Source organism: Camelus ferus, chromosome 22, assembly GCF_009834535.1.
Source record: "Camelus ferus isolate YT-003-E chromosome 22, BCGSAC_Cfer_1.0, whole genome shotgun sequence".
NCBI lineage: Eukaryota > Metazoa > Chordata > Mammalia > Artiodactyla > Camelidae > Camelus > Camelus ferus.
The window spans coordinates 20,131,622-20,144,769 of NC_045717.1; the positions used below are offsets into that span (position 1 = coordinate 20,131,622).

General features: G+C 39.6%; 1 protein-coding gene across 1 annotated transcript; it reads right to left on the bottom strand.

The window, feature by feature from the left end:
• Nucleotides 1-7,698: 7,698 nt before the first annotated feature.
• LOC102513150 (olfactory receptor 7G1) lies at nucleotides 7,699-8,955 on the bottom strand. The gene has a single exon (XM_006179385.2). It carries the CDS (start codon nucleotides 8,819-8,821, stop codon nucleotides 7,829-7,831), a length of 993 nt encoding a protein of 330 aa, XP_006179447.2. The 5' UTR covers nucleotides 8,822-8,955; the 3' UTR covers nucleotides 7,699-7,828.
• Nucleotides 8,956-13,148: the final 4,193 nt, after the last annotated feature.

Below are 13,148 nucleotides of genomic sequence, written 5' to 3' on the forward strand. Positions count from 1 at the left end.
TGAGCGAGTCACCCTGCTCCTGGGCAGGAGGGGTGGGTCATTTATGGCAGGAGCCTCAGGTGTGCTGTTTTGTTTTGCTTTTTTCTGGGAAATGACTATTGATTGAGATGGTCACAGGCAGACTGCAGTCTGGAACCCTAGAGATTCAATTTCCAAAGCTCCTCATTAACCAAGAAATTTATTGTCACTGTGATCCCAGGACAGTGCACATCCTTAAGACTAAGGCTCTACTGGGAGGAATTCAGGAGGGCTGCTTCCCTTACCCCACGAGGCCAAGTGTCCACCATCCACTTCCCTGCATCTGTGCCTGTTCATGTCCATTTCTTAATTTTTCATAGAGTTGTAAGTGGTTCTAATGCCAGAGCAAAACACTGGTGTGCAGGTTTACTTCCAGCGTGTTCAGCTAGATTTGACCCGTTATCTAATAGCTGACGATAGTATGCCACGTTAATGTTAATTAAAGTCATTTTCATCTTCAAGGAATTCAGTATCTTCATGTGTTTATCAATTTATTGTTCTCGTGTTTATGCTGCTGTATAAACTTTGTTAACCTACAATTTCTTGATGCATTAAAATCAACATGAGACAACATAGCTCTGTAATGTCAGCCCTTATCATTTGCTCAAACATGTAAAATTTGCTTCATCCCACATTTGCTTCAAACATGTCAAGTAGTGGAAAATTCCAAAAGACACAGAGATACAAAGTTTAAAAAGCCTGTAGCTCAGGTGGAGGTTTGTAACTGAGAAACCGGAGTGAACACGAGAGTTGAGGACACTTCCTGGGACGGGGACTCTGGACTTAGAACAGCAGAAAGTTTCAGAACAAGCCTCTAAGGCAGAACTGAATGAAGCTTCCCGATGGTTTGGTGACTGGATTGTTGATATTCACAATCACCGAGCAGCAGGGATTGGTTATCAGACTGAATCCAAAGGCTGCAGGACAGGTAATCGGTAAGGGCTACTGTGAATCTGTTAGGTGATAAAGTGTAAGCACATAAATGGAAAGAGAGAGAGAGAGGAAAAAACATAGCCATTAAAATAAATCTGCAATTCAAATACTGGAGAGGATGTGGAGAAAAGGGAACCCTCCTACACTGTTGGTAGGAATGCAGTTTGGCGCAGCCACTATGGAAAACAGTACGGAGATTCCTTTAAAAACTGAAAATGGAGTTACCCCATGATGAAGCAGTCCCACTCCTGGGCACATATCTGGAGGAAACTCTGATTTGGAAAGATACATGCACCCCAATGTTCACAGCAGAACTGTTTACAATAGCCAAGACATGGAAATAACCAAAATGTCCATGAACAGATGAATGTATAAAGAAGCTGTGGTGTATTTATACAATGGAACACTACTCAGCCATAAAAAAGAGTAAAATAATGCCATTTGCAGCAACATGGATGGACCTGGAGATTGTCATTCTAAGTGAAGTAAGCCAGAAAGAGAAAGAAAAATATCATATGATATCACTCATATGTGGAATCTAAAAAAAGAAGACACTAATGAACTCATCTACAAAACAAACAGACTCACAGATATAGTAAATAATCTTATGGTTACCGGGGAGAAAGGAGGTGGGAAGGGATAAACTGGGGGCTCAAGATTTGCAAACACTAACTATTATGTATAAAATAGATTAAAAAAAAACAATCTTCTGTATAGCACAGGGAACTATATTCACTATTTTATAATAACCTTTAATGAAAAAGAATATCAAAACGAATATATGTATATATATGTAGGACTGAAACATTATGCTGCACACCGGAAATTGATACACTGTAACTGACTATACTTCAATAAAAAATACATTTAAAAAAATGAGATGGTAGAAAAAAAAACTTAGAATTTATCACAGATGATGCTGAATCTGGACAAAACATTCTCTGGTAGCAGAAGCAGAGATGACTCCAAGTATCAAAAAGTAGTGAGCCCCACTGACGCAGGAAACAAACCAGGGTTACCAGAGAGGAAAGGTCAGGGGAGGGATAAATTAGGAGTTTGTGATTAATACATACACATTACTATATATAAAACAGATGAACAACAAAGACCTACTGTATAGCACAGGGAACTATATTCAATTTCTTGTAATAACATATAGTGGAAAAGAATCTGAAAAAAATACACATGTATATGTATAACTGAATTGCTTTGCTATACGCCTGAAAATTGTAAATTAACTTAAAATCATAAACCAACTAAACTTCAATGAAAAATAAAATTTTTAAAAAAGAAATGAGCAACATTGTAAATCAACATACTTCAAAAAAAGTAATAAGACATTGCTATTTAAAAATAACTGCAGAGAAATAAAGGTTAACAGCAGTATTCAAGTCCCGTTTCTCTTGGGTTTGTCTTACCAATTTATGCAACAATTTGGATGCCTTTTTTTTTTCTTTTTGATAATTAAAAAAACTTTTTTAGTGGTTTTGGATATTATCCTTCATAAGGCACTATCTTTTTTTGTATATATGTATTTTATTAAAGTGTAGTCAGTTTGGATGCCTTGATTAGAGAGAAACGAAATCACTTACTGCTTAAAAGAGAAGGCGATTTATTGCCCAGCAGGGTCTTGACAGAAAAGGTTTTAGCCATGATCCCATTCATGTCTGGATGAGAAAAACAGAAGGAAAAAAGTGTAGAATTGGACAACTGGAAGGAATTTTAGACTCTTTGAAATGAATAAGCAGCAGTCTGACTCAAACAATGAAAAAAAGTCTGCTTACAAGTGTTTTAATGCCTGTTGTAATGAATACTGTGAAACTCACCCTTAGGGTGCATATTTGCATTTTAGTATTTTAGAACTTTCCAGAGGCCTCAGAGACTACCAGGGACGGTGGAATCGCATTAATGCTTTTTCTCCAGGCTTTGCCACCCTACACCAGAAAGAATGCTTGCTACATAAGAGGGAGAAAACGCAGTTTAGACCAGAAGCTCCCAGAGGGTAAAAATAATTTTTTAAATGTACAACTTTTCACTCTGCACCATACATATAAAAACCATTACATGAAATGCTAAAGATGAAACTTTCAAAAAGCACATGTCTTCTATCATTGGAAGAAAACAACTGGAAACGTTAATCATTGAAAATTTCCAGTAATACAACGTGGGCCCCTTCCAGTGCGGTATTGAACCAAGGAAGAAGGAACCTTTGCAAGAGGAAAGAAAGAACTTGGTATTTATTCTGCAACACAATTTCACATTCATAGGAAGTCATCACATAAAACTGGTACTTCAGACTTCCACTTTCCAGTCCTGCATGTAAGGAGCTTAGAAGTCGCCACTCTGCCCTCACAACCAGTAAAAAGCCGAACAAACTGAAAAAGCAGCAGCTTTTCCTAAATCCATCGGAGAACTGAGGTCACAGGGCAAACCACTGCTCGCAAACCTGAAGAGACAGGTGGATAATCACGACTTACCAGAGCAGGAACCCCTGCAGGAACTGGCGTCGACGTAGGAAAATCGAAACTTCAACGAACGAATCCTGCAGGCTCAGCGTGGACGAGTCTGAGAGTCAAAAACTGAGGGGCACCCAGTCACTCCGACCCCCACGCTTTCACGAGTCTTACGCGCACGAGCTGAGCCCGGGTTCTCGCAGCGAGCGTCGGAGGCGACTCCGCTCGCTCTCCTGGCGGGGCCGCGCGCAAAGGAACCGCTGAAATTCACCAGCGCGCGCCCTGCTTGACGGGCTTGACCTCAGGGGAAACCCGTTAACCAGCGGCTGGCCCGCTGGGCTTTTATCAGAGCCTAACGGACCTGGGGGAAGGGAAACAGCCCACTCCAGCCCTCTCTCGCCAGCCTGTCCCACCTGAAAACTGAGAAGCACCTGTGAAGTTCACGGCCCGGGAACGAGGCTCGTGAAAGACGGAGACCAGTCACAGGACTGAGCGTTTCCCCTTCCCCCACCCCTCACCACTACCTTGCTGAAGGCCTCTTCACCCTCCTTCCCTTTACCTAATGCCTCCTGTCCATCTTTCAACAATTATAAGGCACAGCACAAGGCAAAAACAAAGTGTGAAGGGACCGAGCAAGCGTCAGAACCAAAATCAGATACAGCACCAAGGCTGGAATTTTAACTTTGATTAATATATTAAGGGATTGAATGGGAAAGTAGAAAACATGCAAGCACAGGTGGATAATGTAAACAGAGACGTGTAAATTCTAAGAAAGAATGAACGAGAAATGCTGGAGACCAAGACCACTGTAACGGAAACGAAGAATGCGTCTGACGGGTTCACAGTAGACTGAAAGCAACCAAGGAGACGATCTCTGAGCTTGAGGACGCGACAACAGAAACTTCTAAAACTTAAAAGCGAAGAGAAAGAGGACAGAAAGAACAGGATATCTAAGAACTGTGGGACAACTATAAATGTTGTATCGTATACGTAACAGGAATAGCACAATGCAAAGTAAGAAACAAAGGAACAGAAACAATATTTGAGTACTAGTGACTGAGAAATTTCTTTAAAATTAATGTCAGGCACTAAACTGCAGATGAGATGGAGAAAGTCGGTGAATGAACAGACAGATAGCTCAACTGGGACAGAACAGAGAGCCCAGAGACGACCCACATAAATACAGGCAAGTGATCTTTCGTAAAGGAGCAAAGGCAATATAATGGAGCAAAGGTACGTTTTTCAACAAATGGTGCTGGAACAACAGGACATCATCCACAAGCAAAAAAGACTGAATCTAGACAAAAACTACACCCTTCACGAAAGTTAAATCAAATGGGTCATAGACCTAAATATAAAATGTAAAACAATAAACTTCCCAGAAGGTAACATAGGAGGAAACCTAGATGACCTTGGATATGATGATGACTTTTCAGATATACCGTCAAGGTATGATGTTTGAAAGAAATAACTGACAAGCTAGAGTTCATTAAAATTAAAAACTTCCTCTCTGCAAGAGACAACGTGAAAAGAAAGAGAAGCAAGCCACAGAATGGGATAAAATATTTGCAAAAGACACACCTGGTAAAGGACTGTTATCTAAAACATACAAGAAATTCTTAAAAAAAAATACATATATATATATATACAAAACAAATTCTTAAAACTCAACAATAAGAAAACAAACAAGTGATTTTAAAAATGGCCCAAAGGTCTTTTTCTATTTAAAAAATATTTATTTTATTTTTAAATTGTTTTTGTTTTTGGTTCTTTTGGAGGGGGAGGTAATTAGGTTTACTTATTTATTTACTTTTAGAGGCAGTACTGGGGATTGAACCCAAGACCTTGTGCATGCTAAGCATGCACTCTACCGCTTGAGCTACACCCTCTCCCCTGGAGCACGGATCTTGACACCTCACCAGAGAAGATGTATAGATGGAAAATAAGCATATGAAAAGATGTTCGACAACCTATATCATTAGGGAATTGCAAATGAAAACAATTAGTTATCATTTCACACCTATTAGAATGGCCCAAATCTGGAATACTGACAATACCAAATACTGGTGAAGATGTGGAATTACAGGAACTCTGTTCATTGCTGGTGACCATGCAAAATGGCCAGCCACTTCGGAAGACAGTTTGGCAGTTTTTTACAATGCTAAGCATGGACTTGTCATACAACCCAGCAATTACACTCCTTGGCATCTATCTAAATGAATTGTAAATACTACTCAACCATAAAAAAGAATAAAATAATGCCATTTACAGCAACATGGATGGACCTAGAGATCACCATTCTAAGTGAAGTAAGCCAGAAAGAGAAAGAAAAATACCAAGTATCACTCATATGTTAAATCTAAAGAAAAAAAAGGACACTATGAACTCCTCTACAAAACAGAAACAGGCTCGCAGACATAGTAAACAATCTTATGGTTACCAGGGAAACGGGGTGGGAAGGGATAAATTTGGGAGTTTGAGACTTATTAACTACTATATATAAAAACAGATTTTTAAAAGTTTCTTTTGTATATATAGCATAGGGAACTATGTTCAGTATCTTATAATAACCATTAATGAAAAAATATGAAAACAAATACATGTATGAATTTGCATGACTGGGACATTGTGGTGTACACCAGAAATTGATGCACTGTAACTGTACTTTAATTAAAAAAAAGAAAAGAAAGATTTTAGTAAATGCAAAACTAAGTAAATAAATTGGAAGCTAATGTCTGCACAAAAACCTGCACATGGATGTGTATAGCAGCTTTATTCATAACTGTCAAAACTTGGAAGGACCCAGATGTCCTTCAGCAGGTGAATGGGTAAACTGTGGTATATCTACACAGTGGAATATTATTCAGCACAAGAAAGAAATGAGCTATCAAGCCATGAAAAGACATGGAGGAACCATTTAAATGAAAGAAGCCAATGTGAAAAAGCTACATACTGTTAAGATTCCAGCTATATGACATTCTAGGAAGGGCAAAACAGTGGAGACAGTGAAAGGATCAGTGGTTGCCAGGGGTTAGTAGGAAGGGAGGCATGAATAGGTGGAGCATGGAGGATTTTTAGGGCAGTGAAACCATTCAGTATGATACTACAATAATAGATACATGTCATTATACATCAGTCAAAACCCATAAAATGTACAACACCAAGAGTGAATCCTGGGGAGGGGGGAGTATAGCTCAGTGGCAGGGCGCATGCTTAACATGCACAAGGTCCTGGGTTCAGTCCCCAGTACCTCCCTTAAAAATTTTTTAAAAATAAAGAAGAGTGAATCCTGATGTAAACTATGGACTTTGGGTCACAATGATGTGTCTGTGTAGGCTCATCAGTTGTAACACGTGGACCACTTTGGAGCAGGCTGTCAGTATTGGGGAGGTGGTACACGTAGGGGAAGTGGGTACATGGAAACTCTCTGCACTATGTGCTCAAGTTGATGTAAACCTAAAACTGCTCTAAAAATAAAGTTCATTCATTTCTTGTTTTAAAAATTCAGGGTTGTATCTGTCAGTGGGAGGAGAAGAGGGTGATAAAAATTGAGGAAGAGTTGCATTCTACAATGATGGCATTGCTTTATTTTTAACTTCAGGGTAGGTCCATGCATGGCTATTATGTTACTCTTCATGCAGACCTACACATACATTTTAAGCACTACTTTGTATATGATATTTTAACAATTAAAATTGAGGAAAGGACCTTCCATATTCCTAATTCTAATTCTAATTTCCCATGTTTACTATGAGTGTCATGTGAGCATATTAGAGGCAGGATTTCTTTCTCTTCTCAGAAAGAAAGGCTTCCTTACTGATCAAGGTCAAATCTCTCTCAGTTATTTCAAACCACTGGGATAATCTAATCATGGCATTTTTACAGATGGTGAAGCTGAGTATTGTGGATGAAGATGTTGCCCCACACATGTCCAGTTTACTAGTGACCAGTCTCAGGAATTCCTGAGCTGGAGTATAAAAGATCAACCACCATGTCACACAGTAGGCTTCACTCTGGGGTGCAATTCACATGGTGCTATTCATGCAGTCAGGCAGATTCTAGTCTCTGCTATTATCATGGACCTGTTTAAATCCTTCCCTTGACCTATCCACCTTTACCACTTCCCTTGTGCTGAAGACATTGCCCACAAAATCACTATTCCAAGAACATGTGCCTCAGATTCAGCTTCTATAGACCCTAACCAAATACTTATCTTAGAGAACAGAAATCTTGTATTAAACATCAAAGAGCTAAAAAAAAAAAAGCTCAAGTCAGGTTTTAACCGTAAGTTAAAATGCACTTAGCCATTGTGTTATCTATTTGTTTAAGTAGAAATTATGATGGATGGGTCAGGCACTCTAGCTCATTATTTTCCTTAACTTTGATTTAGTCTAGTGAAACTGATCCCAAATCTGATGATATAATCACAGAAAAGAGGGTACCCTCCCAATGAGTCTCCTCAAAGCTCCCTTCATGTCTCTGTTCCTCAGGCTGTAGATGAAGGGGTTCATCATGGGAGTGACCACCGTGTACATCAGTGAAGCCACTGCAGTCTTCCTGGAAGAGTCAGTAACTGCAGAACTGATGTACACCCCAAAAGCTGTCCCGTAGAACAAGGAGACAACTGAGAGATGAGAACCACAAGTGGAAAAAGCTTTATACCTTCTGCCCGCTGATGGCATTCTCAAAACAGAGGAGACAATTTGAATATAAGAGAAAATTATTCCACAAAGGGGAACACCAGCAAACATGTAAGCTGCAAAATATATCAGGATGTTATTGAGGAGGGTATCAGAACATGCCAGTTTGATGACCTGAACAACTTCACAGAAGAAGAGGGGGATCTCCAGGTCTGCGCAGAAAGACAGTCGCAGCACCATCAGACCGTGGAGCAGGGCGTCCGCAGTGCTAATGAACATGGAGAGCAGAACCAGCAGAACACAGAGGCGAGGCTTCATGATGACTGTGTATCTCAGTGGGTGACAAATAGCCACATAGCGGTCATAGGCCATCACTAAAAGGAGAAAATTATCCCAACAAACAAAAGTCAGGACGAAGCAGATCTGAGTGATGCAGCCTGTGTACGTGATGCTCTGAGTCTGTGCTTGGATGTTCACCAGGATCTTTGGCAGCAGGGTTGTGCTTAAACAGATGTCAGTAAAGGACAGACTGGAGAGAAAGAAGTACATGGGCGTGTGGAGGTGGGAGTCAGAGAGGACAGCCAGAACAATGAGCAGGTTTCCCAGGACCGTGACCAGGTACATGGACAGGAACAGTCTGAAGAAGACGATCTTTAGTTCTGGATCCTCTGTCAGTCTCAGGAGAAGAAATTCTGAAACATCTGTTTGGTTTCTGAGTTCCATGCTGTTGATGAATCTGATGGGAAGGATGTGGTCCCTAATCAGCAGCATGAGCATCACAAGAGGCAAACACCATCCTGAGAAGGGAAGGGATGGATGGGAGGGATGCCTTCCATATGCATGTCACTTTGAAAAAAAGACCTGAAGTTAATAAAGGAGCGTGTCAACATTTGTGAATTCTGGAAAGGGTTGAGAAATGGTCATTTAAAAAATCACACTATCTGTGCTTTTCTGATTATTTCAAACATTTGGTAACTTTATTGAGAGACTCAGGTAGTCAGGCTGATGAGTCTGTCTGGATGGCCACCTCTTTCCGAGAACTCAAAGCCTGCAACAGAGACAATACAAAGGTGTGTTTAAAACCCAGAACTTGAGGGGAGGTATAGCTCAGTGGTAGAGCACATGCTCAGCATGCATGAGGTCCTGGGTTCAATCCCCAGTACCTCCTCTAAAAATAAACAAATAAACCTAATTACCTCCCCCATCAACAAAAAATTTTAAGAAATAAATAATAATAATAATAAAAAAAAGAAAACCCAGAACTGGAAGATATGGTGAAACTGCCCAAGACTCCTTCTCCTCGAAACTGCTACAAAGCTGAACTTAAACAGTAGCAACGACTGAAGCAATCATCATGTTTGTAAATGAGCCTATTCCTGCTGAGGAAAACAGTCTTCGCTATTGGGCACAGCAAGTAGGAGACTCAACAGAAGGAGAGCTGTTTGAGGATTGCAGGAGGTTCAAGGGAACATGTCAAGATAGAAGACAGGCAAGAGGCAAGTGAATGCCTTGGTTCTAAACATTTTATGCATGTACTCTCCTCATGGTTTCCCCTGGATAAATTTGTAGTAAAACACCTGCCCTCACTTCCCAACATCAAAGGAGGAAATTAGGTTACCTGGATGATGTCACCGTGCAAGGATGGACTCTCTCCTAGAGATGCATCTCTCCTAGATGTTGAATGACGGAGACTGAAGCTCTATGAGAGGAGAGGAGCTGAGTGAAGCACCAGGCTCCTGGGCTACAGGGATCATCTCCGGGAGGAGGCATAGGTGTACTGTTTCTTTACCAGCGAAGGGCTATTGAGTGAGGTTGTCACACACAATTTCTAGTCTCTGTACCTCTGGAGGATCAATATCCAAAGGTCCTCATTAGCCAAATGATTTTATCATTTGGATGGCAGGGCAGTACAAATTCTTAAAGACCAAGAAGATATAATGGAAAAATCCAAAGTGGTTGTTGATTCCCTGATGCTTATGAGGCCAAATGTTCACCTTTCACTTCTCCACCTGTTTCTGCTCACATCTGTTTCACGTACAATGCAACACTGTGATGTGGACACATCATCCTTCTTTAACTGAATTCCAGTATTCCTTTTTCACACACACAAAAAAGATACAACCAATGCATATCTATGTAATCAATGATATTAGAAAGCCTGGTTATAATTGTAGGTGTGAAATTTATTTACTTATTTCAGGTTTATAAGAAGGAATGAAATTCTGACACATGCTACAACATGAATAAACCTTGAAAACATTAGGCTACATGAAATAAGGTAGGCAGAAAAGGACAAATATTGTATGATTTCAGTTATAAAGTACCTAGAATAGGTAAATTCATAAAGATAGAAAGTAGAACGGTGGTTAGAGGGGAGCAGGGGAGAAGGACTGACTTTTGAAGAGTACTGGAATATATTAAACGTTTATTTCTGTACTGAGAATAAAGTCACATTGATATTGATGGGGTGATATTGAAATATTTGGAAATACTTCACTGGAAGTTTATTTGCCCTGATTTTTTCATTATATTGGAAGAACAATTCTGAATTTTAATTCTTTTTAAAAAATTTTTTAATTGAAGTATCATGAGTTACAATGTGTCAATCGCTGGTGTACAGCTCAATGTCCCAGTCATGCATATATATACATATATTTGTTTTCATCAAATTTTCATTCTTGAGTCACTTGTTTTAATTGCTTACATTTAAAATGCTTGAATGTCTCAGTCTTTAACTTTTAGATTGTGTTATCCTCTTAAGAAATGCTTAACTTCTCTGAGGTCATAAAAATACCTTCATATACTGTCTTCTGAAATATTTAATCATTTGACATGTGTGTTTAACCCATTCTGGAACTAGGAATGGGAAAACTGAGAAGCTAAACTCACTCCACCCCAGCCCCATTCACACATACACACACACAAACCCAACCCCAACCAAAAACAAAAAAATAAAAAAAGGAGGGAAACTAGAGAAATGTAGAATATCTTCCAGATTTCTGGAAGGGATAATTCATGCTCAGGTGGAGAAGGATTCCCTGGAATTTAGAAGACAGAGTAGGACAGGAACCATAAGTGATGAAAGCTGATTGCAAATTGGATGGACGCAGGAAAGTGCATATAGGAAGAAAAGGATCAAAAATTTGGAATCTCATTTATAACCTAACTCCACTGAACCTTCTCTTACCTCTTGGATGTCCTCCAGACAGGCTGGTTAAAAATAGATAAATTGTTCAATGCACTTCTCACTGCATTTATTGGGGGCACTTCAGATTACACTGGAGCCATCCATGAGTAATTCACCTTTCCTCTGGATATTGAAAGATGGGGATAGAAAACCTGTCCCTAGGAAGGGCAGATGGTCCAGGTAAGGAAATCGGCTCCTGGGGAAGAGGGATTACCTCAGGAGACTCCAGTGTGCTGTTTCCTGACCTGAGTAGGGCTGTTGAGTAGAACGGCCACAGGTAGACTATTTGCAGTCTCTGTGACCCCAGGGGCTCAATTTTCAAAGCTCCTCATTAGCCAAATGTGTACTGTCGTTTTTTCCCCAAGGCAGCTCAGATCCTTAAGGAGCACAACTCTTAGAAGGGAGAACTCCTGGATGGCTGGCTTCCTGACCCTGAGAGGACAGGTATATGTCAGTTTCTTCATACCTATTTCTTCTCACCTCCAGGGAATCTCATTCTTGGATTCTTGGATCTACCCTGAAGGGAACAGATGGGCTTCTCCTTAGACCAATTCCCAGCCTTCTCTGAGCCAGAGATGATCACTAAAGGACCAGAGAACCAGGGTGGTGTAAGTCCCCACAGGGACAGAGCCTCAGAGATGCAAAGAATGTATCATGTCATCTTCACTTAAGAAAACTTTCTCCTTTCTTAAAATCCCTACATTAATGAGGTTAGTACTACTGCAGGAAAGAAGTAGCAAGGAAACCAATTCACTAGTTACTTGGAGAGGCGTTTAGAGGTTGCATGAAAAAGACATAAACTAACAACCTCAAAGAAATCACAAAGCAGCACTAATCTTAAAGGAAACAATAGCTAAACTGACTGCATTAACACTGGGAAACCCTCAGGAACATATAGCAGTGCTCTGTACCACCTCTTCAACTTCGCTCTAAGTGTGAAAGTAGTTCAAAATAAAAGGTTTTAAAATCTTAAAAATCAAAATATAGCACTACATACTCATCAAAATGGGCAAAATGAAAAGGGCAATGTGGAATATTGGCAAGATACTGGGAATGTAAATTGGTGCAACTACTTTGGAGAATTGTTTGGTAGTATTATATGACCGTATGTATTACATACAGCCCAGAAACTGCACTCCTAAATATATACCTAACAAAAATATATACAATTGTGAATCAAAAGATACGTACAAGAATGTTCATGGCAGAAATAAACTACCTCAGCTATAAACAACTCAAATGTCAAAAATGGTTAAATGATAAAGTGTTCATATTCATTCTGTGGAAAACTATGCAACACTGAAAATAAACTCCTGCTAAATAAAACAGCAAAAATGAATCCTGAAAACAAAATGTGGAGCAGAAGGAGCCGGTCACAAATGATAACATATGATATCAGGTACAAGAATGCACGTAACTCTGCAAACATACCAAAAACGATTGAATTTTACACTTCAAAAGGGGGGGGGGGTTACGGTATATTAAAGTATACCTCAATAAAATTGTTTTAAAAATACATGATTCCGTAGAGTACTTACATCATGGTGAGAGGAATCAGGGTGATTAGTGATGGAAAGAGAACATTAAAGATAATTCTCAGGTGCTGATAATGTTGTGTATCTTGACCAGTGTCTGTAGGAGTTAATATAGATTGTTGTACCTATAAAAATTCATGGAGTTGTGCATTCTTGGACATGTTAAATGAAACCAACAAAATGTGTTGTAAAAAGTTCAGAATTCCAAGGAGAATTTAACCATTCATAATCTTCATGGGGAGATTCATTACAGACCTTGTGCAGCAAATGGTAGGTTAGGAGACATAAAGTGTGTAAGTGTACGGATGATATGTAAGCACAGCTTAAGAGACTGATCTGGGAGGAATAAATTAGGAGCTTGCAATTAGCAGATACAAACTAC

What these genes read in the sequence shown, in the direction of transcription:
- LOC102513150 (XM_006179385.2), bottom strand. Translation starts at nt 8,821, where the DNA reads ATGCTCATGCTGCTGATTAGGGACCACATCCTTCCCATCAGATTCATC.